Source organism: Lineus longissimus, chromosome 9 (genome assembly GCF_910592395.1).
Source record: "Lineus longissimus chromosome 9, tnLinLong1.2, whole genome shotgun sequence".
Taxonomy (NCBI): Eukaryota; Metazoa; Nemertea; class Pilidiophora; order Heteronemertea; family Lineidae; genus Lineus; species Lineus longissimus.
Window position 1 is genome coordinate 13404364 of NC_088316.1, and position 24659 is coordinate 13429022.

The window sequence follows — 24659 nt, forward strand, 5'->3', positions numbered from 1 at the left end:
TCTAACCATTTCTCTCATGTTATGCTGACAGACGGCGTCGATTACAGCAGCCGTTATCTCTAACAAAATGAAAGAAGCAACCAAACCTACTGACCCTGCTCTCAAATGAGTTTCCACACTTGGAGAGAAGTTCTTCCACCCCCGCTCTGATCTCAGGCGAGATCTTCCTGGCGTCAAACGTCTGGATCTCGTCCTTCACACCTCTCTTGGCAAGGAAGCTAGAAGAAGATACAGAGTGTGATGAGAATATCCGAATACAGGATTCAAGTCATACAAAACAATTTCAAACGAAAATTCGAAAATAGTTGTCTTCATCAAACAATTCTCACCTCTTCATGCTGACCCAGGACGTATCAAAAATACCCATCAACCTGAGCACACCCTCCAAGATGTCCCTGATGACGTCAGGCGGGGCACGAAGTGAGCGTATCTCAGACAGCTGGTCTGACTTGATGCTACCCACGGCCGCCCTGGCCTCCTGAACGAGGGGTTCGATGTCGGACAACTCGATATCGATGGCTTTCTTCCTCTTGTCTAGTTTGACATTCTCTTCGGCTGCCTTTCCTGTAAAAGTGAATAGATTCAAGAAAAGTTTAGTTTATTTCATACCCAATAGACTTTGAAGGAAAACTTCATTAACTTTTCTGTCATTTGCAACCAGTCTTGGAGACCAATTGTGAAAGCTGACACCTAACAATTCCAAAAGAGTGTCTGTCATAGGCACAACTCTATTCCTCTATTGATCAAATATTTAAAAAAAACGAGGTTAGTACAATGCAGTCATGAGTGACTGAGCAATCAGCTGTTATCAATCACAACGCATTGTAGAAGTGAACACTTCAGACAGAGCATTCAAGACCTTAGGTATGGTTAAGGATAGTAGCGCATCACTTAACCTTTTAACTAAAAGTGGAAAGAGGCTTGGAAAGGATTCGAACCTACCACCAACTGAGCGAGGGTCAGCTCTCAAGCCACAAAACCACACACCACAGAAAGTCAGATCCTCGATACTACAAGAAGAGGAAATCTCACCTTTCAGTGTCTCCATCTCGCTCTTCTGCTCACTAGCATTCTGCATGGCGATCGTGATCTCCTTCAGGGCCAAGTCGGCCTCGGACTGCTTCTCTGCTAAAAGCTGGCTCTGTGTTGCTGCCTTGCTCTTCAGTTCATCGACAAGTTGTTTAGCTTCTGTCAGCTTGTGGACACCAGCCTGGAAAAATGGCATGCAAGATGAGCTAAACATGTATGATTACTGAAGTCTTAAAGACCCCAGTCAAATATAAGAGTAGGCTGGGTATAGTTAGGTGGACATTCACTGTGATTACTAACTTTCAAGCAGACAAGAGGTGTTTTGTCGCACATAAGAGCAATTATAATCGCAAGTAGCAGCAATTTTAGTCACTCATTTCCACGCCGCTTAAGTCTATTCAGGGTAAAACGCATCTTGACCCTCAAGCCTTGGATCCACTCCGCCGACCCGGACTCTGATACACCATATGAGGGGAGGTAACGGACCGATTAACTCTGACGGTTCGGAATGGGTAAAACTCTGCTCACCTCCAAATGACTCTGTCTCTTCTCGACATCTTTCTTCTTCTTGTTATACACGTTCATGTACGTGTACAGAAATGACATGTAACGCCGCGGAGTCGCACCGTGATCGGTGCACATCTCGTGAACCTGCAGAAAGCTCTTGAGAAGGTCGTCGCCACCTGACAGTTTACGCTTGCGCTTGGTCGGTTCCGAGAGGGCCGCGCCTTCGACCTTTGGCGGTCTGGTCAGTAACATGTGGGGCACCTGAAAAAATTATGTTTATTTTTTATTTGTTGATCACAATATGGCATGTAGAAGTACCTAACCCTTTTAATGTCTGATGCAGATGGCAAAAGATATTGCACGAACCTGTTGACATGGTGATTTGTTCTAGGTAAGCATTTTCTAATGGTACCATTGGTCAATTAAGCATTTTCTAATGGTACCATTGGTCAATTAAGCATTTTAATTCAGGCTAAAATGTACATTTTTGAAGTTTTTTATAAGTAGCCCTAGCCAGGGATTATCCTAAGGTAAAGGTCAATGCTTGCCAATCAAAATAAGGCCCTGCCTTACCCTGTATCTTATGCCTGTTCACGCGAGTAGTGCTAGCATTGGCTACAGCTAAAGCTTCAAGCTCCTCAGAACAAGGAGAGCGGAGCCTAGATGAAACCTACCTTGACCATGCTCTCTCTACTCCAGGCGTCCATCCACTGCACAAAGCACTGCTTATAGAAAGCAGGATTACTCTCGCAATTGAGCGTGAACATCTTGTTGGTACTATCCATGACCAAAACGATATGAAGATTGGACTGGATCCTTGAGGCGAAGTAGCTGAACATGGTACCCCTGAATCCTGTCTCTGATGCCTGCTCCCTGAGCGGGGCAAGCAGGGGCTCTAACTCCTCTGGGCTGTAGAGGCCGGCCACCTCACCGGAGGACAGGAGGCTGTTGATGAGTTCAAGGAAGGTCGGCTCGACGAATTGATGGTCTTCCAGCAGGAGTACGACCTGTTCATCATCAATACCTGTCTGCTGCATCACCTGAAATATCAAATTTGAAATCAGTTGCTCATAAATGCAATGAGTATTGGAAGATGATGAAATGTTGCAAGAAAATTATTCTTCAAATAACCCTCCTTCTATCTGGAATAACAATACTTACAGTCTTGAGGTCATTCTTGAAATTTTTCAGACTGTAATTCCTCGACACTTTCGGAGTAAACAAGCTCATCTGGTGCATGTGAGCGACCAACGTCACGCTAGTTCGACGTCCCACACCGCTCTGACCAGCCATCAGCAGTGAGCCACCGGGGAGGGAGAGAGCACGATCGACGCGAGCAGTATGGTCAAGGACCTCCTTGAAGACGAGGACATCGAGATCCCTGTTTTCACGACCTGAAAATTAATGCAATGGAGATTATGTCTTAGAATTATATCCTGCATCGTCAGTTCTTCAAAAGATGCTTCGCCACATTGGCAAGAAGTAAAGGACATTCAAAATGAATCGACGGGAAACCCATTTTACTTTGCAGATTTCTTCAAGCTAGAGGACCACAATTGCTACTCACTGTACTGCGTGAGTCCCTTGTTGATGACAGACTTGAGGTCAGCAGATGATAGCTTGCCCATGGTTTTACCCTGAGGGGGCAACGGGGCACCTGGGGCAGTGGCAGCCACAGTCCCATCAGGTCTTGCTCCCCAAGTCACATAGAAGGATTCTGAAATCGGAACAGATCACACAGGTAAGAAATAAGAGATCTGGATGCTGAACATAGGGCTCTTTGATGGAAAAGAACTAATACATAAAATATACAATGTACTGTGTCAATGCAATTTCAATAACTGGTTAAGGGGTGCCTGCAAAAAAGGCCCGATTTACGTGTAAAAAAAAAAGTTTGTTTATTATAGTGGCATCCCTAATGAAAGGGCCTGTCAGCTTTGGCTTATGAGACACTCTTCACTTCCAAACTCCTATCTCTAATGCCAGGCGCCTGGTGAGAAGGCAGTTTGTACCCTATATTTAACTAGCTGGCGGCTAACCAACCGGCTGCATCAGAAAGAGGTTACCAGCGGGCCTCGAACCTTTGACCTTCCGTTCACGAGGCGGACGCCTTAACCACTAGGCCAACGAGATCGGTTTTGTAATAGATTTGTGTTACTGACATGCATCGAATAGCTATTTGACTAGCTCAACTGACTTTTGTCAGCTGAGCTAAAAAATAACAATGCTCACCATCCAGTGTATTCAACACATCAGCCGACCAGTCATTCCTAAGCACGGACATCATAATAGTGTCAAAACGGTTCCGGCTTTCACTCCCAACAAGACGATCTCGGAATATACGCCTCGCTTCGTATGCCCAGATCTCCAAGACCTTTTCGCTAGAGTTGTCCTCAGATAGGTCATAGCGGAGGAAACTGCGGACCCAAACTGTGAGGTCTCTCGGGGTGAACAGGTAGTGGCTGTAGTCGTCCACGGTGAATTTCTGCCTGGTTTGTTCATAGACTTGGACCATGGAGCCAGCGAGGGCGTGGATTTTTGCAGGGTTGCCCCAGACTGGATGGGAAACGAGTTGGCGATGGAGGACGGGTTTCAGGTAGGCGCCATAGATGGCCTGAAGTTGTTCCCTGTCCGGGTAGCTGGAAATATTGACAGGATTGTAAGAGATGACCTTGAAATAATTCACAGTGAGACCTCCCTTAGTGGACGCCTCACCTCCGTCTAAATGGTAATAATCAAATCGATGTTTTCATGCAATTCCTTGAAGTCTGGCCACAGGTAACTCCAGTTGAAATCTTTTAGCAAATGTGCACAAGAAATGCAGTTTTGATAACAAAAATAGTGCAACCAGGCGCGATATATCGCGACTTTTCCTAAGGTGCAGAGATGCAGATATAATCTACTCACCCGATAGACGCAATTCTGACAATTGAAGTGAACCTGGTTGTCAGCTTGTGTCTACCTAGGGCACTACCCTCACTCATGCTGGCTACGATCTGGACACCCTCGAGACCCACCCACTCGAGGTTAGAGTCGTAGAAGCCGTTGTAAGTCAAGACCTGAAAAGTGAAAAGGGAATTTGCTTGCTATACACCTTTCCAGAAATGGGGCGCTGAGTGTCCGAAATAGTGATGTCATAAGGGGAAACTAGGCCTTATGGTGGAGGGACAAAGGAGATAGTCATGGTTGACCAACACACTTGCCTTTAATGACAGACAAGGGGGAAAAAGTTAGTTCCAATGCAAGCCACCAATTTCGGGAAGCATGTATAAAAGCTTACGGTGATATCTTCTCCAGGACTTGTAGTGATGAATCAAGTCAACCCATACCTAAATTTCCTGGGCAAATCAGAAAATGATCAGTTGTGGTCCATTTTCTTTGTGCACAGTCAGACACAATTCTAAGCCTAGGTTCATACCTGCTGCAAGAATGCAATGATCTGACTCGTGCCCCACTTGTCCGGCTTGGGAAGATTCACGTCCTTCAGATACAGAACGAGCCTCTCGCAGTCCTTGGGTCTGTACACACGGCCGGTGTTGGTGCTGATCACCATGCACGTCTGGGCAAGTTTCTGCAGGACGTGGGTCGGGGTTGTCTGGGCGCTACAATGCACGACAGCCACCTGTGTCGATCGCAGCTGCTCAAAGCAGTGTTTCAGCAACATGCTGAAAAATGGACAAAATTTGTAAGAGGAGGTTTCTTTTGGAAATATATGGATGTTCTATTTATTTTTGCTGGTGCTAAGCCTTCATAAGAATAATCTCCATAATCACTTACCCCTTTCCACAGCCCTCAGGGCCAACCAGAATGAATGGCTGCTTGTTCTCTGCTTGGAGCCAGGGACCGAAGTAATCCAGTCCCCTCTGGATATCGCTGGTCCTGATCACCGGCAGACTCTGGGTTGACATGAAGTTGTCTGCAGTTAGGGAGTCTGTCACCTGAAGAAAATTATCAGGATGAGGAATTTTTTGCTCAATTAAAGATTTTGGAATGTTGTCCAACATCAGCCCCAAGGGCAGTTTGCAAGTTGGAGAAAAACTGTAGGGGCAACCTCGATCAGGGCGGTATTCTTCAAGGACTGGGTCAGAAGGATCTAACTGTTTATCAAGCAAGGTTGTCTTTGATAAGCCAAGGCTGACCTAATAAGAGATCTAAAATGATGGGTTTTTTTAATTAATGAGACAAGACACAGAAGAATTTATCTGGTATGAGTGGCATGTAAACAAGTAAATGTGTGGCTGTACTTAGTCCAGAATCTAATGAAAATGGAACACTCAATTCTCAGTTTAGCTAGAATCAAATTCAAGATTTGGATTTACTTTGAACTTTCTCTCAAAATGATGTTGACACTTACATCCATATTATATGACATCAACCTGCCAGTACTGCTGTCGTAGTAGGTATCCAGGGGCCTCCTTGGGTCAGGAGGCATCTCGTGGGTCCAGGCAAACACCTCCTTGGCAAAGGACTCGCGCGTTCCTTCATTCAAGTTACCGCCCAGGCCTCGAATGAGGCTGATGGCAAACTCGGCCTTGTTTCGGACGCCCTGCATGTGGGAGACTCCATTCATCACTACACCGACGAGACTGGTATCGACGCAGTAGTCAGCCTGGAAAAGTCACCGATTTGAAAATAGAGATAAATATCACAAGTCCTAAAAAGATCGCTATGGTTCAGACAACGAACTGTATCAAAGATGGGGGAATAGAAAGCATTTTTTTGATAATTTCAAATGTTCTTCTGTGAGGATTAGTTGGTTTAGAGGAACTTTTAAACTGATGTTGCATCACCATTTAAAGGGTTAGTCCATCTTGCAATAAACCGGTAGACTTAGCGTTTATTTTACCTGCTTAAGCACCCAAGCAAGTGCCTTATGGAAATGGTCCTCGATCCACCCAGACAGCATCCCCTGATCTGCCTCCGGCTGTGAGCTGAGCCACGTTGAGATCAGCGCCTTGACATCCGTATCCTCGTCGCTAAGGAAGATCATACCCATACGCGAAATTGTAGCCGGCGACGCACAGCTGAGGTCGTGGGTCTCAAACACAAAGTTGACGTTCGGCCCGAACTGGATACGCTCACCAGATGGCATTGTCAGCAGACGGTTGTCGTCAAGGACGGAGTTGAGGGACTCGATCCATTCTGGGTCGATATCACCGTCACAGATTATCCATGACTGAATGTCTGGAAAGAACAAGATTTGGATCAGATTGAATGCGACGTCATACAATGAGACGAACCAAGTGTCTTTTTTTCAGATTTTTATGATCTTCTGTCTTTTAGTGATAGCACTGAAAACATCTAACTTACCAATTGGTTCTCTCACCACCTGTCTGGCACTGTAGGTCAAGACACCATCAGTCCATTCTCTGGTATCCATATCGATGTGGCCAAGTAACTAAAAAAGAAAACAAACAATATGTGACCTGCTCTACCAAAACTAGGCGCTTGTCGCATCTGAACTTGACAGGTTGATACGGACTTGTTGTTCATTTCCCTATTGTAGACCTTTTGTGAAATGTGACCAAATCAGTTTGTAATAGATTTCACAAAAGGTCTACAATAGGGAAATGAACAACAAGTCCGTATCAACCTGTCGAGTTCAGATGCGACAAGCGCCTAGTTTTGGTAGAGCGAGTCACATATGATAACTAACTTTGAGTAAAAACTAAACTTTGCTAAAACACTTCTGAAAGAAGCACGGGCGGTGGACCATTTCCTTGATATACATGATGACTCCAAGCATGTTGCTTTATGCCTTCTCAAAGAAGATAGGTTTACAAACTTGAAAATTATTCAAAACTAACCTGTGTCCTTGGCATAGCCTTCGGGTTCATGGTGTACTGTTTAACAACTTGTCCAATCTTCAACATGCCCTTCTGCAGCATCTTCCAGAGGGTGGTCTTGCCAGAGCCACTAGGTCCAACGATCACCACGCCCATACGCTGGCGAAGCTGCTCATACAATTCAAGCGCCTTCTTGATCTGCAAGGGAGGGTTACAATAAACAAACCAGGGCAGAACCTCCAAAGCTGCAGGGTCTTCTTGTCAACCATTATAAAGAGTATCCCCACTACAGTCTTCAGGAATAAGTCTTTTTCGGTGAGCATTTCATTTTTTTATGAAGAGTACTCCCACTAGACTTTTCTGGAATATGTTTTTTTCTGTGAGCGGTTTTTTTCGGAGGGGGAGACTTGAAAAAGACCTTTCAAGGGACTATTACGCGAGCCACTCATGTGTCCTACCTGGTTCTCGTTGACGACCAAGTTCGTCTCCTTGCACACCTCTCTGATGGCCTGGCGCAACGTCTCATACTCGATGTCCTTGAGAGCAACACCCGGGAAGACGTCCTTCACGAGAGCATCGAATCGGATACTGTCTGAGAAGGTCAGCTTCGAGATGGTGTTGATCCTCAATGCCTGGACGACAATGGCGGCTTCTCCTAAGGCGTCCATCTTGCCTCCTTCTGGGAGTGCTGCTTTGGCCATTTGGAGAAGGTTGCCTGAACCTTTTAGGACAGTTTTCAGGGCTCTGAGACCCCAATCGTAGTGCTGTTGCGGTGTCAGTAATTCCCTAAAAGATGATGAGTCAATGGAGATCATATCGTTGATTTTCATGCCAACCAGTACGCCTTCAACTTAATCATCAATAGAGCCTGCCTGTCATCGAATTGATAATAATAATAATACGAGTCTTATATAGCGCAGTATCCAACCATTAACTGCCCGCTCAAAGCGCTTGATAGGCCTCTTTAAAAAGCAAATGTTTCAGTTGTCCCTTGAAAGATAACAGAGAGTCAGTTCCTAACAGTTGAAGGAAGTTTGTTCCACAGCTGAGGGGCTCCAATTGAAAATGCTCTACCACCGACTGACATGACACTGGCCTTTGGGATAGACAGAAGGTAGGCCCACGGTATTACGAATCTGTCAATGGTTCTGTCAATGTCAGAAGGAGAAAGAGTCACTTTAAGTACTACTTACTTGGAGAGATTGAAAACAGCTACAAGTTTCCTTCCCAGCTCCTTGGCTTTCTTGAAGCCCTCAGAGAACATGATGACTTCGGCAATGAGCTCATTGTCAGGCTTGGACATTGCAACCGGACGGAACAGTTGCTTCAAGTTGTCGGGTAGCTTCTGACGACCTCCGTAACCCTTCCCGGCAGGGTTCATAGTGATGAAGATACCAGAGTTGGGGTCGATGCTGATCTGGAAGAGGGATTACACAAGTCAATTTCGATCTATTCTGATCTATTTAACACGTAGTTATTCGATTTTCGCCCAATTCAGACAATAGTACTGACCTGTCTCCCAAGCAGTTCACATCTCGGTGCTCTCTGCTTGATGGAGTCCTGTATCACTTGGATCTGCATGGACACAGCTGACAACACAGCCTCCTCCAGCCGGTTGAACTAATTTTGATCTATTCTGATCTATTTAACACGTAATTATTCGATTTACGCCCAATTCAGACAATAGTACTGACCTGTCTCCCAAGCAGTTCACATCTCGGTGCTCTCTGCTTGATGGAGTCCTGTATCACTTGGATCTGCATGGACACAGCTGACAACACCGCCTCCTCTAGCCTGTTGAACTCATCAAAGCATCCCCAGGCTCCACACTTCACCAAACCGATGAAGATACGTCCCATTGATTTCACATCAATGCCCTGGGAAGAGAGAGCGGAAAATATAATCAATTTTGAGCATTTTTTAGAGTGTGATAAGTATGCACGAAAGACAGTCAGTCTGTTTTCAATAACAAAGGCAGCTGTCCTAGAGAGTTCCACCACAGAGCCCCAGGACTTTGCAGTCAGAGTGGTATCCTTTGGCGAGTATTTCAATCTATTCCCTCATTCAATCACTTACCTCGTCACAGTTGAACACAAGGACTTGTCGGCCGAACAGTCCACCAAGGGCCTTGACGGACTCAGTCTTGCCAGTACCAGCGGGTCCATAGGGGTTGCCTCCAAGACCCATGTGCATACCTGGAGGAAACATGAAAATACTTTACTTAAGTGTGCGATAATAAAAATAAACTAACCTGGCATCTTACAAGAGATCTTTTCGACGACTCCAACAGAGACACTCTGGGGTATCAGAGAGCAGTAGCTAACAAAGTGCTCACTATTCTAGGTCTTCGACAGACACACTTCAGGTGTCAGGGAATAGTGCTCACACAGTGCTTCTTACTACAGCTTGACTTCTGAGCCCAAGGACAACATGGTGACCAGACCAGGGTTCAGACGAACAATTACCAGATTATTTAAGCCCAGTGCCAGATTACTCACCTTGAGTCAGTGTTAGGTAACACTTGTCCGTGAGTGGGGTGTGCACAAGTTTGGGCGCGTTTCCTTGGTATTCATAGGTGTAATCAAATTGGGCATCCACCATCCTCATGATGCAGTCACGTTCAAAGTAGTACCTATAACAATGAAATATATGATAAGGCTATCATCAGAGGTGTTTAAAGTAATCAAAAGGTCAATAAGACTAAAGAAGACCTACAAAGAGGAAGAGTAATGGAAGAGGACGAGTAACAGAAGAGTAACGGAAGAGGAAGAGGAACGGAAGAGGAAGAGGAAGAGGAAGAGGAAGAGTAACCGAAGAGGAATGGAAGAGGAAGAGTAATGGAAGAGGAACAGAAGAGGAAGAATGATGGAAGAGGAACGGAAGAGGAAGAGTAACAGAAGAGTAACGCCACAAACCTGAGTTGTTTTTGCCAAAGCCAGTCTTCGGCTCCCCGAATCTTCCGCTGTATCAGCAACTGAATCACCTCAATGTTATGGATGGTATCCAGGATCAGGGCCTTGAGTTTCAATTCCAGGACTTTGGCATCGACGTCGTTCATCCCCGAGCCGGCAATGTTGACGTTCGTGTAGGCCTCGAGTTGGTTCTCCATCTCGATGTTGAACTCTTGGAGGCTGTTTCGATGCAGGGCGTCCTCGCATCGCTCGGTGAACATGACTTGTTCGGCTAGGCACAGAATCTGAAAGTATGGTGGGTGATGTCAGTCATTTCCCTCCTAACTGTGGTCAAACAAGGCCTTGTTTCCCCAGTGACCCTGGTTGGTTTGGGCAAATGACTGGAATGCATTATTTGCTTTGTGTTTACTGTAACAAATCATTTTTTCCACTTTTGAAAGAAAACTTTTTCGTTTGATGACAAAAATAGCAGATTCTTTGATAATTTGCAATGAATACAAAAACATGAAAGACAGTCTCTTTCATAAGCAGTGAATTACAGTTCTCTAAATGATTATTTAAGGGGAATGATGAGGCTTCGGCGTGATCACTTTCCTTAAACGTGAATGCTCGGACAATGTGAATCGTATTTATTACGTGCTAACCTGTGAAGGATACTTTGTGGGATCCATGCCCCCTTGGCTACCCGACTTGGCATCGCGCAGGCAATCCTTGAGGAGTTCCCTCAGTGTGGCCTTCATCTCTTCAGCCAACTGGCCAAGCCAAACCTGCAAAAACAGACATGTTTGATAAGTTATTATCAGAATAATAAACAACAAAGTACTTTTCAATAGTTATCATTCAATGAATAACTAGATCAACTAGTCAATAGATCTTGACCATTCTAAAAAATGTCGGACCAACATCTGTCCTGCAACAAATTTTGTCATCAGACCAGAAAAAGTTCAAAAGAATTTGTTTCTCTTTACCTCCACATCCGGTGTAATCTGCACTTGTTTCTTCAGGGTCACTACCTCACCGTCCAAGGACTTCATGGCCACGATATTAGCATTTCCCTCGCCAAAGTCCACGCTATGAATGCCCGCAAAGAGTTTCTTCAAGTGCGACTGGATCACGACTGGATTGGTCGCCTGGCCAAGGATCTCAAGTAGATCATCGTCTCCGATGAAGTAGAATCGTGGGAACAGGGAACGCTTGTCCTGAGGGGAAAAATCAAAGGTTATCGTGAGTTTTTACTTTTTTTCCAAAATATTTGCTGAAATTATGAAACATCTATCAAGGCAAGTTGACATTGATAGATCTTGAACTGGACAAAATGGCCCTCAGCACGTCAAACCAGTAGCTCTTACCTCCAGGAACTCATTGAGTGACTTCTGACATCGCTGAAGCTGATCTAACATCGTCACCAGGAGGTTCCTCAACCCTGGCCGACTGACCAAGGACAACACCCTGTTGTCTCGGGAAACATCTTGCATAATGGACCTGAAGGAATGAAAACGAGGAGGAAAATATTAGCATGATGATGCAGTGTTAATTTTTTCTCTAGCCAAAGTGGGGTGGAAAAATCCAGCTTCTACCTTAAAAACTACAGAGAACATTGGTACAAGGAGTAAGGCATTGATTCCTTAAACAGCAGAAGGGTATGATGTTATCAGCAATATCACAGCTGGCCTCTCCCTCTCACCTGAAGTCATCATCGACCCTCTTGAATCGTGCCTGCTCCTTGGGCAGCGCCCCTCGGCCAAAGATCGGCTCAAGGTAGACCCATTTCCTCTGGATCTGGTTGAGGTTGTGAAGGTACTCGTCCAGATCAGCCAGCCTTTGCTCCCAGATGGAGGCCTTGTCTTCAAAGCTCTTGTAGTAGGGCGAATCCTTGAGGGACTGCAGGAGACACTGATTGTCACCGACCTGAAAACACAGATGAAGTGTAAAGTATTCATGTCCATGATTGAATTTGTGTGTTCAGTGTTATCCCTTCTGATCATTTAGCACCTGAGCCGTTTTGAATGATCCAAGGACGCAGTTCAGTTCATGGCCTTCCTACAAGCTTCAAGCAACAACCAAAGCCCACTAAGAAATAAACAGAGATTTACAAAGGGCGATTCAACAAAATTCTCATACCTGATTGACAAGATCCTTCCAATCCTTGATCAGCTTCATTGTGTGTTTGTTACTGTCCTCGTAGTCCGTCAGAGCAAACTGTGCCCCGGCCCCCCACAGCTCAAGCTCTCGCACAGCCTCTCTGATGGTCACCTCTCCCTGCGCACGCTGGTTCAACTCCTGCAAAAAATGATAAGAGGAGATTTGTTATTTGCTGTAATATTTGAATACAGTAACCAACAAATCATGAGACTTAAACCTTGCCTACACCAGCTACACATAAAACTTTATCAAAAGTAGTCTTCCGTTGCCATCTGGCAACCTAAAACTTTAGCAAAAGTAGTCTTCCATTGGCATCTGGCAACCTAAAAGTTTAGCAAAAGCATTCTTCCATTGGCATCTGGCAACCTAAAACTTTAGCAAAAGTAGTCTTCCATTGCCATCTGGCAACCTAAAACTTTAGCAAAAGTAGTCTTCCATTGGCATCTGGCAACCTAAAAGTTTAGCAAAAGCAGTCTTCCATTGGCATCTGGCAACCTAAAAGTTTAGCGAAAGTAGTCTTCCATTGGCATCTGGCAACCTAAAAGTTTAGCAAAAGCAGTCTTCCATTGGCATCTGGCAACCTAAAAGTTTAGCAAAAGTAGTCTTCCATTGGCATCTGGCAACCTAAAACTTTAGCAAAAGTAGTCTTCCATTGGCATCTGGCAACCTAAAACTTTAGCAAAAGTAGTCTTCCATTGGCATCTGGCAACCTAAAAGTTTCCCAGAAGTAGTCTGCCATTGGCATTGGGTGACCATCCTCAGCCTGATCTTGTATCTCAAAACAAAGAAATAAAAATCTTCTAATTCCTGAAAAATGGTGGTTAGACAACTTTGAGTAATTTACCTTGAGTGCGTCTGCATTCCTAATGATCTCATTCGAAGCGCCAAGAATGTTTCCAAACGTCAACTTCTCGAGCGTGGTCCCCTTGGGCATGTGTAGCATACGGAACAGTTCCATCCAGTGGTCTTGGGACAGCGGCTCACCACGGACCCACTTCAGCACTGGCAGCACATCCTGGAGAAAAAAAATGACAACAATACTGTAAATAAATGCAAATAATGTCAATAAGATGCAGCAGAAGGTTGGTATAGCAATTTGATGTTTCTTGCAGGCAAAGCTCCACTCAATGCGGGCTAAAGATCTCCAATCCGGGGCCCACTGTTTCATAGAAATAACTACTCTTTGCTGGCTTTTTCCGGGATACAGATGTGCATAGCTCTTTCTATGGGAGTGACCCCCACCGGATTCAAAACTGCACACAGAATACTCCCAGTTGTTGGAGCTATGAATGAGGGCTCCGTGCATACCTTGTATTTGTCAATCTCTTTCTGGAGTCTGACAGTCATCGTGGTGGGCTCATCGCTCTTCAACTTCTCGTACCAATGGCCGAGGAACTCCTCAAACGTGTAACAACGTGCCCGATAGGAGATCCAGTCTTCCTTGGCGAGATCCTGGAGGCCGTTATTGAACTCCTCGAACAGGCCCCACATGCCCTCATAACGTGCGAGGTCAGTTTTCACCTCCAAGGCTGTCTCAAACTCTGGTTCGGACATGTTGAAGTGGAGACAGTCATTTCTGGAGTAAGGAAATGTATTCATATTTACTTGATTGGGAGATATTTGGGTAAATTCAATATGGTGGTTGAAAAGGTTGACCAGTATGGATGACTTGCACGAAGTTATGGCAGATGGCATCAGAAAATGCAACAGAGAGCAACATCCGACGTCCTGTGGAATTCCACCAGACGCCACAAGTGACATGATTGTGTTTTCTGATGCCGTCTGCTTGACGTCTTGCAAGTCATCTACATCAATGCAGCAATCCAGACTTACAAGAGAGTCTCTCTGGTCCTATCAAGCTCTTCGAACTCCAGTTTCCTCTCCTTGATGGACTGGACGGCCGCCATACACTTCTCCTGGTCGCCGTCCAACGCGTCATCTCCTGGCTTCAGCTGGTGCCAGCGCGCTGCAAATTTGTCCATCTCCTGTTCAAACTGCTTGATCCTCGATTCGACATTGCTCTTCATGACTTCAACCTAGAAGCAAAGAATATGGTACCAGTATATCCTTGAAGCTACACTCCTGGATGTACCTTGTATGGCTATCTCTCCTAACAAGGTTTCATGATCAAGTCTTCTGGTGTGGGTTTTCACGATACCTGCATCTGCTCTTCAACAAAAAGTATGGACCAGTACAAATCCTAATGAGCAAGACTGATAAAAGGCCATTTCGAAACAGTAAACAGTTCAAGTTTGGTCCAAAAGTTCATCACATGAATCTTCAAAAATCTTGCGTTGATATCAAGAAACCTTAAGTCCAGTCATTTCAATTAAATCTTTTCAAAATTGCATCCGATAACTGACCTGTTCCTTGACCATGAGCTGATGACTCTCCATCATGAGCTCAAACTTGTCCCATCGTCCCTGGAGGCCACTCAGCAACTCGACGCCGCCTCCAGCTACGGACCTGAGCAGCTTATTCTTAGCCTCGGCTTTGTCGAATAAAGGAAGAATCTGAAAAATGAAGCATAATGTCAAATTTCTATTTACTCAGGAATGAGCCAAGTGCAGCAAACATGACAAACCAATTCTTCACCTTTTCATCCCAAAGCAATCTATTGTAACCTTCATGATTCTCAAACCCCTTGAAGTGTAAAACCAGTCTTTTGAAAGCTTGTTTTCATAGAGTCATATTAAAAGATACGCTATTCATTGTGAGGAAAACATCAGTGATTACTCATATAATATTCACAGTATTATGGAAAATGACAAGGGATGCCACAGTTTTGTATCAAATCCCCTGAAGGTGATGTAAAAGGTAAGGTGTACTGACCTCTGACTTGGACTTGGCAAATTCTGAATGTTTTGCATTGACTTCCCCGATCTCCTCAACAGTCTGCGGCCGCTGAGACAGCGTCTCCATAGCCGTCGACAGGAAGGTGTCAATGGTGTGGACGTCCGTGTTGATGGACTTCCGCAGGGCATTCAGGAGGGCATCAAATAGTCGCTGGATATGGTCGTCGATGACGGCCTTGACTGGGTTGGTGCTGACTGTGATACAGTCGACCTTGATCTGACTGAAATTGACATAGATTGACAATCAATATTAGGCCCAGTGAAAGAAATATCAATGACTTCTTTACATATTCATTATATTAAAGTTCATCATACTTTGCTGCCCAGAAGTGGACTCTACCTCGGGCAAAAGAAAATGCGGCCACCTACACACCCACTGCCAAGGAATGATGTCAGCAGCGTTGCATGAGAAAGGCCTTACATGGGACAGGGAAATCAAATGAGCTAAAGAAAGACAGAGATACTGCAGTTAGGCCTAATGTCGCTTGAGGGACGATTAGCATAAATTAAGTTACATACCCAGGCAATTTCTCTGCATCCCTGCCTCTTGCCTTCAGGGCCTTGAAGTTCCTCTCCCAGTCCGACTGTTGATGGAGATGACTGGCCACAAACTCATCCAGATCCAATGAGCCAAGCACAACCCAGTCCTGGGAAAAAATTGATAATCAAGACATGAACTCAACACAGTTTTCAGTGAAATTTTTTTCAATTGCTAACCTGCTTACAACAGAACACCATGCTGGCCAATTCTTCAATCGCCAATTCTGGCAGCAAAATTTACAGAAATCTCCTAAAAATACAGTATCCAAACCAAGAAGTCAACATTTAAACTTGAACCAACCTTAAACTTTTCCTCAACTGCTGCCAACTTCCTGAAGAGCTCGTAAGCCTTCTTATAGCAGGTGTTGAATCCATCCGCATTCCTCTCAATGATGGCGGGGAATATCAAGTTATCCGTCGCATCACTCACTCCTTTGAAATGATTGGGGATACCTATGAATTTCTTCATCTCGCGGAAATATTTTGCTTTGATTTCCTCGAAGGGTGGACGGAACTGTAGTCTCTGTTGTCTGAAATTATAAGAGGTGATCTAGGCATTGGTATCATTCAAAACATTTAAATGTGGCTGTCAGTGTCAGGTCATTGCAATGAGTCCTTGGGTCCTCCAGACAGAATTTCAGCCAATTGGTGAACAGCCTTTGCTACAAGGCTTCAAGTTAAGTTTTCCAAGAGCGTCACTCATGTTGAGGACAAATCCTGAGCAAAATTATTTCAAAATTTGAAAAGAATGACAGATTACAAACCTGTACGTCAATTCCACTTTGATTTCAGGCAGATTCTCATTCAGAGCTTCCAGTCCCATCTGATACTGATGTTCGAGAGCCTTGTAGAGCTGACGGTCCCAGTGAGCTTTCCATGGTCTCATATTTGCTGAGGAGAAACCCTGAAATTAGAAAATAATACTCTGCAAGAAAACTCTTCCCTACAGCCACATGCCAATGGGGGAGTTGGCAAAAGTAGCGTATCAAATCTGTTCAGGGGTACAGACTGTCAAGTACCCTTTTAGGGCTCATTAGAGGGTCTGGTCAGTTTTTAGACCAGAAAAACAAACAACTGGTCAAAAGACATGTTTCATTCTAGTGTGAAATAAACAATCATACCTGCTGTACCAGATTGGCCATGAGGTGCCGTATCTCCATCAAGCCATCTTTCCACTTCTGCTGGTACCTCAGCAGATCTATGCTCATCAGCGCCTGAACCTTATCGCAAACGACAAAATGGCACTTGCGCAGCCTCCTATTCTCCGAGGTGAGCCTGTCAGCAGCGGCCTGAAGCCTCTGGATGTAGTCCTCTAACTCAGCAGGGTTGTCCCATGTAATCTGAACTTCACTTCCCTTGCTCTTGGTACCTGGAAAGACAATTTGAAGGTTCATCAAAAACCTGACAATGTAAACTAATCATTTGAAGAAGTTTTTTGGGGGGATTCAAAACTCTTCTTGTTATCATTAAAGCTTTTTTGAGAGATTCCTTTTACAATTTTATCATTTTGAAGGAGGATACTGCTGGCCACCACGCAATAGGGCCCGCGTTCGATCCCGGGGAGAACCCAGTATGTCTGGATGAACCGGCGTGGCTTTCAAGGAACTAAAATTCCTGGCTCTTCACAGTCCTTCGAATGAGACTCAAAACCGAGGTTCCTTGTACCTGGTGTCTATGCCAGGGCAAGCTAAGACCCCACCAAGTGAGAAACATGAGTAGCTTGCGTGGACTCTATCTCTCTCGCCAAAGTCGGACCACTAGGCCAATAAACCCAATTGGCGCCTAACCGTAGTGGCATGCAGGATACGCTCATCCCGCCTTGGAGGAGGATTACTCCTAGGAGAATGACCCCTCCAAGTGCAGAGCGAACGCTGAAGAAGAAGAAGAAGAAGAACTGGCATCAGTTCTAAAGAAGTCCAAAGGTTCAATATGAGTTCTAAAGGAAATAAACTTACCTGATTTAGGATTCTTGACCAGTCTTTCGAACGCCATGGCAGAGTCCAACATCATGGCCTGCTGACTGGGGATCATCTGCTGGTCGATGGTGTTGTAGAAATGGGCAACCTGAAGGATATTCAACCATAAGCTTACTTTTCAAGACGTCAATTGATATCTACACAAGTGACTGATGTGTCACCTGAAACCTTGTACAGTAGAACCTCTCTATTAAGAACACCTTCGGGACTGGCAAATGCTGTCCTTAATAGAGAGGTGTCCTGATTAGAGAGGTCAAATTGAATAGAAAATACCAATTTGGGACCAAAACTAGTGTCCTCAATAGAGAGGTTGTCCTTAGTAGAGAGGTGTCAGCTAAGGGAGGTTCCACTGTACCAGCATTGTGCTTACTACTGCAAGATAAGCAAAATACCCCATTCAGGATCAAACACAAGAACCTTCTCTCTTGCCTTTAACACCAATCGGAGCCAAAACACAGTGGCATGAGAAACAAACTCTCATAAAGGAAAGAAATATACCTGTTTGAGGATGACACCATGTCTATAGAACTTCTGAGCCGTAGCAGCAGTGTACTGGATCTTAGCGGGGATGGGGAAGCCCATGCAAGTCAGCTGTCGCACCTCTCTCAAGAGTGTTACGAGACGATCGCCATAGTTCACGACGAGCTTTCCATCTTTGTGGCTCAGCTCCATCAAACGGCCATTAGTCTCCAAACTGAAAAAAAATACCCTTTTTGAATGATTGGTTACATGAGGTACAAAAAAGTCCTATGTCCTTGACTCTTCGTCCTACAGCCTGTTACATCAATTCAATTCAATTCAATTTATTGCACAACTATCAAAGGATAAGACACAGTATGGCAGTACATATATACAAATACAACACATTCAAAAATATTTTTAAAAGAAAGTTACATGTATATGGTAATTAAAATAAGACCACAATGACTTATTAATTAGTGCCCCTGAAGAGCTGTTTGTCTTTCTTCAAAGGCTTTCGAGATAAAAATAGCGGTATCTAAAATAATCTTGTTGTCAGTACTACTCATAATAGAAATAAAATCCAGATTTGAAAATAAGTTGGCAAAATGTAAGGTTTTTTTCAGTAAATGGGCAAAAACGCACCTGAGTGGATTGGCCAGGTCATCGATCTGCTGCAACATCTCACGCGACCAATCGTCAAACTGATCACGGCGCCAGGTCTGCAACTCGTCTAGCAGGTCGGAAGCATCGCGGCGGAAATTACGGAATCCCGAGAGGTCGCCTAACATCGCCTCAGCGGTGTTGGAAGTGTCTTCAACCTTGGGAAAGAAACAGGAGATCTTAGAGTTGGTCAGACAGGGTTTTTTTTATCCTTTTACGACTGTACCCTGTGACTAGTTTGCCAATGAATGAAAGTGACTACAAGATATGGTAGTCGAAGGGACATACAACAGTCTTAGGTGCAGGACAGCAAATATTCATTGAACTCCCACTGAATGGTACTTTAGAGTGAGACATGCAATAAGGGTCACCCAAATTTAAATTTGCACACCACTTCACCTTTTTTATGTCATAAAGAGATATTATTTTCTCACCTTTGCCTCCAGTTGTCTGACCCAGACAATATTGTTGACAACCTCAGGTAGATTTTTGCCTTTCGGTGGCCCCTTGTCTCCACTGGCATGGCCAGTCCTCGACACAAAGTCATCCCTTAGTTGACGGATATAGACCGTCAGCTGACCGAGTAAGGTTTCCCTGAAAAGATGATGTCTGATTGAAAGATCTCTATCATTTAATTAGTACAGGTAACTGAAAGTAAGAACACACATGGCCCAAGGCAAGGAGCCTCATGGCCTAGTGGTTTACACTGCTGGCCACCACGCAATAGGGCCCGCGTTCGATCCCGGGGAGAACCCATGATCGTATGTCTGGATGAACCGGCGTGGCTTTCAAGGAACTAAAATTCCTGGCTCTTCACAGTCCTTCGAATGAGACTCAAAACCGAGGCTCCTTGTACCTGGTGTCTATGCCAGGGCAAGCTAAGACCCCACCAAGTGAGAAACATGAGTAGCTTGCGTGGACTCTATCTCTCTCGCCAAAGTCGGACCACTAGGCCAATAAACCCAATTGGCACCTAACCGTAGTGGCATGCAGGATACGCTCATCCTGCCTTGGAGGAGGATTACTCCTAGGAGAATGACCCCTCCAAGTGCAGAGCGAACGCTGAAGAAGAAGAAGAAGAATGGCCCAAGGCTAGGATACATGCACTGAGTATTCACCACAAGCTGTAACTAACTGAAAACGCTTAGAACATGTGTACATGTACTCTCAACAGAAGAAAGAATGACTTTAGGACAATTCCCAGTTCCTATCAACTGGCTGACACCATAGACAAAGTCTGTTGCCAGAACCTACCAACAAGCCCAACTGAGACATTTCTCTTCAACCGGGCCACTGGCACGTGTGGTCTCTCAGACTAGACACGATGCAATGAGCCATTTTGACACCCAAACCCCTGGGAAATGCACAGTTTACATGGGATGGAACCAGTGAGATTTCTCTTCAGATCATCCTCGCTCTACTGACCACTGAAAATAGCAAAAGAGCATACCTTTCGGACACCAACTCCTTGCTGATACTCGGCCTCTTAATCAGCTCCTTATATCGCTGGAACTCCCTCAACAGCTGTTGGGAGTTGGCATCCATCCCTCTGAACTGGGACCGCAGCTTCCCAGCAATCCTCTGCTCAGCCGGTGACATGGCTCTCTCGTACTGTGCGACCGCAGCCTTCCATAGAGGCAGGGTATAGGGGTTGTACTGCAGGGGATTCAGGCCGTTGAAGGGAGTGAATGCTTCAGCGGTTCTTAGCTCCTGGCGTTCTTGGTGGGACAGAAGGCGAACTAGCTGTTCGTGGACAGTTCTGAGGGTCAAGACCTAGAATCAGAAGAGTTAAAATGTCATGCTTTAGAGATAGAGACATAAAGATGTTACCTTTAAGCTACTTATCAAACAAGTCTACAGATAAGAACAAGATGTCAGATTCAAAATGTTTTTTACTGAGATAATGGAATTCCCTGTTTTCTATTTGCTTTGAGTTGCATGGAATATGTAGGCCTGTGTTCCGTGCTCTAAAAAAATATGCTGCGTCAGCAATGCCTCTAAAGTATTCTGATAAACTGAAACCTGGAGTGGACAGTGTTAAGCGCTCTCACAATAGCTTTTCTGCAGGAGTCGCAGTGGTATTCATAGAACTAAATTTACCTCTTCCAGCCTTCTGGCCAACTGGGTCAATGATTCTGGAGCAAACTTGTCCCCTTTCCAAGGATGCGGGCCATATCTCTTCCAGAACTGTGACGTCAGCGTCTCGCACACTGACACCCATCTCTCACAGATGGAGTGGCCCGATCTCAGCGCCTCCTTCACCTTGCTGAATGCACCTTTCCACAGGTCTTCTTGGGCAAGTTTGCGTTGGACATAACGGCCAAAGGAACCACCTGGAACGTAGAATTCAAATGAATAAACTAGAAGTTTCCATGAAGTCTTGACAGGATTGGGGTCTTAATTAGGCTACTTGGTAGGGCTACATGACCTTAATAAACCAATACTTAGTATTAATTAGTATACTTGATCATCCTAAAAATCAAGGTATATTTTCTGGCACCACTACATGTGGAACCTCCCTTAGCGGACACCTCTCTATTAAGGACAACCTCTCAATTAACTTATTAAGGACACTAGGTTTGGTCCCAAATTGGCTGTTTCCATTCAATTGGACCTCTCAGGACACCTCTCTATTAAGGACAGACTGTAGTTTTAACTGTTGTTTGGGCATTTTTTGGGTTTTTTCAACCCCGCCCCACTCCAGATAAGGCTACTGTCCTGCACTGAAAAGGTACTGAAATGGATGTTCGCGTCTAGATCAGGTGGAAACACTGTTTTATAACCTCACTTTGCACAACAGAAATCTCTTACCAATGACATCCATCAGGTGCTTCATCCTCTTCTCAGGGTATTGCTGCTCATGCTCTGTCTGCTTCCAGACGTCATCCAGAGTGTCCTGACACAACTCAACCAGCTCCATCGCATCGCCGAGCGACAGCGCGTCAAGGCTCCCGAAATCTTTCGCGATCGGCTGGAAGAGTTCTTGAAAATGTTGCGCCCGCTCTTTGATGTCAAGTTTGTTTCCTGACATGGCCACCTCAGCCCAGTATTGGAATTCATCAGTTGGGGTGAGGATTCCTAAAAAAGATTCAAATTTGTTTACCAACCTTTACATCATTTCCAATACTGGTGGGGTATGCCAATACCATAGAAAACAAGGAAAGATACACTTGACTGAGTTTGACATTGTATCAGACATATTGATACCTGGTCAAATCCTATAGAATCTGTCCCCTGCTTATTGAGGTACAGTTATTCAGGCAGAATTCTGTCAAAATGAGAAGTTTCAATATAGTGCCATTTTTAGTATGGTGACTGGTTTTACCTTTACTAGAGGAATCTAAAACCTTTACATATTTACCTCCAAAGTTGTCTTCGCCAGCATCTGAGATTCGACCTTTCAGGCTTGGATCCTGTTTTCTGATGACACTCCCTAGGCCAGCTTCAAGTTCACTCAATAAACTTTGGAGCTTTGGGTCAAAATTTTTGCTCCATTTCTCATCCTGAAGATATAATGATAGGACGATTCAGTTGGGTTTTTAACAACAGTTCAAGCGGTCGAAGAAACCTATGAATGACATCATACATGAGACCAAAGATTCCTCTTATTCTAAAGAACGAGTAAGTTTTTTATGAAAGTGATGTTTTTTTCAGGAAATTAATATTACTGACTTGTTACATGCATGACCAAACTTTGCTCTTCATATCTGAGCGACAATGCCTTGGAAATTGTCTCACCTTGAGCAGAATTGGAGCATAGACTTTCTGGACGGCATGATAAAGAGTGCTAATGGGCGAGTCGAGCATGGACGACACAAATACATTTCTGTGGAGATTGTCAGGAGTGATCACATCAGGACGGATTTTGAAAAACACCAAAACTTGGCCATGGCTATCATCAGGTTCGACCTGAGGAAATAACAGAAAATACAAGTTGATATCAAATGAAACAGCTATCATCGGGTTCGACCTGAGGAAATAACAAAAAATACAAGTTGATATCAAATGAAACAGCTATCATCGGGTTCGACCTGAGGAAATAACAAAAAATACAAGTTGATATCAAATGAAACAGCTATCATCGGGTTCGACCTGAGGAAATAACAAAAAATACAAGTTGATATCAAATGAAACAGCTATCATCGGGTTCGACCTGAGGAAATAACAAAAAATACAAGTTGATATCAAATGAAACAGCTATCATCGGGTTTGACCTGAGGAAATAACAGAAAATACAAGTTGATATCAAATGAAACAGCTTCAAGAAATGAACCCAGAAATGATTGGATTCAAAGGAAAATGTCTGGTCAATATAGGACTCTGTATGTGCCACAATAAAAGTTGTCTTTGTGTTCTACTTAATTTAATTAATGTTCAGTACATTCAGTATATACATTAGCCAAATTATAAAATTTCTAAGTTTTCATCTTCTTTGATTAGAGTATAGAAATGACAGTGTCCAAAAAATTTTCCTTCTCCCCTCAGTCATATTGTTGTGACTTTTTAAAAATATGTTGGTAATCTCTTCAACTTTGTTAATTCAATATTAATCAAATAGATACCTTATTACTGAATTTGATGCTCCTTGCGTCCGACTTCCCCTCCATTCTGGCAGCCAAAACAGAGACGTTTCCATCATCGAGGAATGAGTTGATAGCTGGAGCATCATGCTGGCTGGCGAGAACACTATCGCTGGCAGAAATGCCAAAGTTGTTGCCAGTTGTGGAGAGCAGGTAATCCTTCCTCGAATCACCTGCTGGCATCTTGAATTATCTAAAATGGAAATATTACAATATAACTTTCAGTGTTAACCACACAATGTGACAGCATTCTTAGGGTTGGGCCAGTTGTTAGTTGTCTTACAGATCCCTCCTCCGGTAAAGCTGTAATCTTCCCCCAAGACCTTTGCAATCATTAATCAAGGCACCTTGGTTGCGGTGTTACTGTTCATGGCCTACATTTTGGCTCCACATCTATCTATAGCCTACTATACAACTGCTTTGAAGCTTTACACATGATGCCGATGCCTGCCGTCGCCGATAATGAAGATGAAAAGGTCGCTATTCTGATGAGGCCTACCTCCATGCACGCCAGCACGGGCTGCAGTTTGATATCAGATTCTAACTTAAATCTGACATTAGTTTTAAAAAACGGCATGCAAGAAAAATTGGATCAGCGATATGATCACCATCACATCGACATGTCACATTGACAATATCTAGCCTGGTCTAGCCATGCATGCAATGTCTGATTCAATGTGCATGTTGATGTTGTCATTGACATTGTGATTGTCATTGCCATTATGATTATATTATTGTTGATATGGATTTTTACACTTTTTATTTTTTCGAGTTTCAGATTCACAAATATACAACATACTTATGTTTAGACGACTCAGTGATCTTAAGTGCTTCAGAAGAATACGAAATTTTAAGTATTTGAATGCAACATTTCGAAGAAACAGTGCTTTTATGAGTGATTGAAATGCAAGCTGTCAAATTCGTTCCAAAAAACTCAGGAATGCTAGCAGACAGAATTTTCTCTGAGCCGATGGCTTTGATTGGGTTATAGCAACAACATTGACCAATGAAACCCTCTGTAACTAATTCTTTGCGCATGTCCTTTGATTGTTTCCGGTTATTGCATATTTCTCAATCTTCAAAGAAACCAGCATGTTACATTTGCTAAAATATCTAAAAATAGATGTTCTAAAAATAATCAGTGAAGGAAATTCCCCCACTTTACGATTTACTAAAAGGTCTTTTTTACAGAAGCTCACCGAGATCAATT

The 24659-nt window shown here is 44.1% G+C and overlaps 1 protein-coding gene across 1 annotated transcript in view; it reads right to left on the minus strand.

Annotated features, from left to right (window-relative positions):
- LOC135494164 (cytoplasmic dynein 2 heavy chain 1-like) overlaps positions 1–24380 on the minus strand; it is a 43193-nt gene extending 18813 nt beyond the window's left edge. The window contains exons 1-46 of the mRNA XM_064782003.1: positions 24249–24380; positions 23432–23642; positions 22608–22778; positions 22231–22372; positions 21681–21947; positions 20970–21202; positions 20320–20642; positions 19304–19463; positions 18852–19027; positions 18246–18441; positions 17727–17835; positions 16893–17140; positions 16536–16675; positions 16073–16301; positions 15751–15878; positions 15209–15452; positions 14740–14889; positions 14210–14412; positions 13685–13952; positions 13221–13391; positions 12356–12514; positions 11919–12142; positions 11584–11716; positions 11203–11433; positions 10879–11001; positions 10238–10518; positions 9821–9954; positions 9399–9517; positions 9017–9199; positions 8516–8739; positions 7781–8108; positions 7344–7520; positions 6847–6934; positions 6383–6720; positions 5891–6145; positions 5314–5474; positions 4955–5201; positions 4444–4595; positions 3769–4175; positions 3104–3253; positions 2698–2930; positions 2211–2576; positions 1558–1797; positions 1033–1210; positions 330–564; positions 95–218 (exon numbers count right to left, since the gene is read on the minus strand). Coding sequence (XP_064638073.1) covers positions 95–218; positions 330–564; positions 1033–1210; positions 1558–1797; positions 2211–2576; positions 2698–2930; positions 3104–3253; positions 3769–4175; positions 4444–4595; positions 4955–5201; positions 5314–5474; positions 5891–6145; positions 6383–6720; positions 6847–6934; positions 7344–7520; positions 7781–8108; positions 8516–8739; positions 9017–9199; positions 9399–9517; positions 9821–9954; positions 10238–10518; positions 10879–11001; positions 11203–11433; positions 11584–11716; positions 11919–12142; positions 12356–12514; positions 13221–13391; positions 13685–13952; positions 14210–14412; positions 14740–14889; positions 15209–15452; positions 15751–15878; positions 16073–16301; positions 16536–16675; positions 16893–17140; positions 17727–17835; positions 18246–18441; positions 18852–19027; positions 19304–19463; positions 20320–20642; positions 20970–21202; positions 21681–21947; positions 22231–22372; positions 22608–22778; positions 23432–23632 — 9249 coding nt within the window. The 5' untranslated portion in view covers positions 23633–23642; positions 24249–24380. The remainder of the gene's footprint in view (positions 1–94; positions 219–329; positions 565–1032; positions 1211–1557; positions 1798–2210; positions 2577–2697; positions 2931–3103; positions 3254–3768; positions 4176–4443; positions 4596–4954; positions 5202–5313; positions 5475–5890; positions 6146–6382; positions 6721–6846; positions 6935–7343; positions 7521–7780; positions 8109–8515; positions 8740–9016; positions 9200–9398; positions 9518–9820; positions 9955–10237; positions 10519–10878; positions 11002–11202; positions 11434–11583; positions 11717–11918; positions 12143–12355; positions 12515–13220; positions 13392–13684; positions 13953–14209; positions 14413–14739; positions 14890–15208; positions 15453–15750; positions 15879–16072; positions 16302–16535; positions 16676–16892; positions 17141–17726; positions 17836–18245; positions 18442–18851; positions 19028–19303; positions 19464–20319; positions 20643–20969; positions 21203–21680; positions 21948–22230; positions 22373–22607; positions 22779–23431; positions 23643–24248) is intronic.
- Between the last annotated feature and the right edge of the window lie 279 nt (positions 24381–24659).